We start from the raw sequence: 3,243 nt of genomic DNA, 5'->3' as shown, positions 1-3,243 counted from the left end.
GTATTTATTTATAAAAACATTATTGGCTACATATATGCATACATGTTTCTGTTGCAACTGCTTTTGAGAAGTAGCGTCTTCAGGCAAGATATTTTTCTCCTGAAATCAAGTTCTAAATAGTTCGCTTTTATACAAAGTTTTTCATTTGAACAAATCATGATAAAGAAAAAGATAGAAAAACTATGCACGTATGTAGCGAATAATATTTGTATAAATAAATGCAGTATATATATATATATATATATATATATATATATATATATATATATATATATATATATATATAAATTCCACAGCCAAACAACGTAACAACCCACAAGGGACGTTGTTTGGCTATGGAATTTATTATATATAATCTCTCACATTCTGAATATATATATATATATATATATATATATATATATATATATATATATATATATATATATATATATATTAAAGATATGATTATGAGTACACGTCCGCAAATCGGTTATAACGCAATTTAGGTAAAATAATAATATTATACATAGAATATTATACCAAAATATTATACCAAATATTAAAAATAATGTGGGCAAACAATAAAATAAAAATATTATACATAGAATATTATACCAAAATATTATACCAAATATTAAAAATAATGTGGGTAAACAATAAAATAAAAATATTATACATAGAATATTATACCAAAATATTATACCAAATATTAAAAATAATGTGGGCAAACAATAAAATAAAAATATTATACATAGAATATTATACCAAAATATTATACCAAATATTAAAAATAATGTGGGCAAACAATAAAATAAAAATATTATACATAGAATATTATACCAAAATATTATACCAAATATTCAAAATAATGTGGGCAAACAATAAAATAAAAATATTATACATAGAATATTATACCAAAATATTATACCAAATATTAAAAATAATGTGGGCAAACAATAAAATAAAAATATTATACATAGAATATTATACCAAAATATTATACTAAATATTAAAAATAATGTGGGCAAACAATAAAATAAAAATATTATACATAGAATATTATACCAAAATATTATACCAAATATTAAAAATAATGTGGGCAAACAATAAAATAAAAATATTATACATAGAATATTATACCAAAATATTATACCAAATATTCAAAATAATGTGGGCAAACAATAAAATAAAAATATTATACATAAATATTATACCAAAATATTATACCAAATATCCAAAATAATGTGGACAAACAATAAAATAAAATAATAAATATTGTTAATACAAACAGAAGACGGGATTCATATTTAACATTAAAGTGCTTCATTTAGACGCATAGCGATGGACAAACATATATTTAGATACATACTCAAAGACATCTACATATAAGTAGACATATTCACCAAAAAATATATATAAGATAAATTAATACGGACAGATGTCATATATATATATATATATATATATATATATATAATTACAAAGGTAACTACAGATATTGTATCAATATTGAAACCTATCAAGATGATTAAACGCTCAATATACTAGATAGAGCAATTAAAGAAATAGGAAAAATAGATGACGATAAATAAAATTCAATAAATTACAATATTTATTGATCCATCAAAAATTTAAACAAATTGATCATAGGTTAAACATTTGTAAAAATTGAGTGATTAGCTAATTAGTTAATTGATTGATTTTTTGATCTATTGAAAATGTTTTTTGTTTTTCACAAAATACTTTTTTATCTGAATTTATTTATTGCGGACTATTATTCTCATCTTTATTAGTTGTTGTTTCACTACGTTTCGGCCAACTATTCTTCTGGTCTTCGTCAGGTGGTAACAACAACTACGGATGGCAGTGATTGCTGGGAATGCAGTTAGGAGATTCGAAGTTTCTATCCGTCACAGTTACTACCTGACGAAGGCCATAGGAATAGTTGGCCGAAACATCGTTAAACAACAACTAATAAAGATGAGGATAATAGTCCGCAATAAATAAATGAATAAATAATCCTCATCTCAATAATGAATTCCAATTAAAATAATATATACTTTTTTATATATTTTCAAAGTTATGCTAACCAGTGATGCCTTTTTTATTAATGCTTATCCTCTACTGAAAAGAGCTAATCTTTGAAAATCCATGGGTTAAGGATTTTTCTTTATTATTTCCTTGTTTGTACATTTGATGGGTCCCTAAATAGTATAATTAACGAGGGGGTTCCAAAGCTAATGCCTTCTACTTTTTATTCTACTGACTGGATCAGAGGGGATTAGAAATTGCGTTGTTATGATAGCTGAACTTATCCATTCATGACCTGAAAGTTTCATCTCTCTCTTGCAGATATTGACAGTATGAGACTCTAAGAAAGCAACCTCTGTCATGGATTTGCATCAGAAGCATAGATGCCTCATTAAATTCCTGGCAAATGTGCATTGATGATAATGGTGACTACGTAGAAAAATAAATTCTGACGCACAAAAGGTCGCTGCATTTTAATGGTACAACTTCTATTGTCATAGCTCTTCAACATTTTAAGTAAAAAAATATAAGACTTTATTTTTGGAATAACCTTTATATATAAGTTAATATTGATGCGACGTTTCCAATATTTTCCTGATTCCCAGACAATTATCAGTATAGTCTTTCAAAGGATACCATTTTTATTCTCTCACACTGACCATTTATCTATGGGCTATATGGAGTTGTTTTGATTACCTATCAGTAAAATTATGAATATCTGCACCAACAACAATGTCATGCAATGTTTTACTCTTAAAAAAAAAAAAAAAAGAAAGTGTATTAAAATTGTTTTTCTTTCCTTTTTTGCAGAAAGTACTGTTTCCTGGATCCATCCTTGCTGCCCTAAATTGGACAACACGACGCCAGACTCATAATAAAAAGATGGAATTTACTTTTTAAACATATCTTTTTTACATGGTAGCACCACGTCTTTCACTTCTTTATAATTAATTATTATTTGCTTGTAATGCCACTTTGGATTATCACATTTAAACTATATTCTCATCTGATTTCCTTGAAAAAGACAACAATTTATTAATAGTTAGTAGTAGGAATTGATTATTTAGGAGGGCTCCTCAACACGAACTTGTTTACATTGGACTTGTAGACTGCCGTAATGCAGTCAGCTGGAAAACAAGCCAGTAGAAAAGAGTTCTACAGGCGGGCAGTTCTAGGAAAGAAGCTGTGTTCATGAAATTTGCGTTTAGATTTTGGCACAGGTAAAAAGTA

At 26.1% G+C, this 3,243-nt stretch overlaps 1 protein-coding gene across 13 annotated transcripts in view; it reads left to right on the top strand.

Annotated features, from left to right (window-relative positions):
- The window catches only part of LOC145285948 (uncharacterized), a 90,897-nt gene extending 87,963 nt beyond the window's left edge, over nt 1-2,934 (top strand). For all 13 annotated transcript variants that reach the window (XM_080134468.1, XM_080134460.1, XM_080134467.1 and 10 more), the window contains one exon: nt 2,824-2,934. In XM_080134468.1, coding sequence (XP_079990594.1) covers nt 2,824-2,888 — 65 coding nt within the window. In that variant the 3' untranslated portion in view covers nt 2,889-2,934. The remainder of the gene's footprint in view (nt 1-2,823) is intronic.
- Nucleotides 2,935-3,243: the final 309 nt, after the last annotated feature.

Source organism: Euprymna scolopes, chromosome 10, assembly GCF_053919585.1.
Source record: "Euprymna scolopes isolate OS-2025 chromosome 10, ASM5391958v1, whole genome shotgun sequence".
Classification (NCBI taxonomy): Eukaryota; Metazoa; Mollusca; class Cephalopoda; order Sepiida; family Sepiolidae; genus Euprymna; species Euprymna scolopes.
This window is presented reverse-complemented; position numbering and strand designations above follow the sequence as displayed.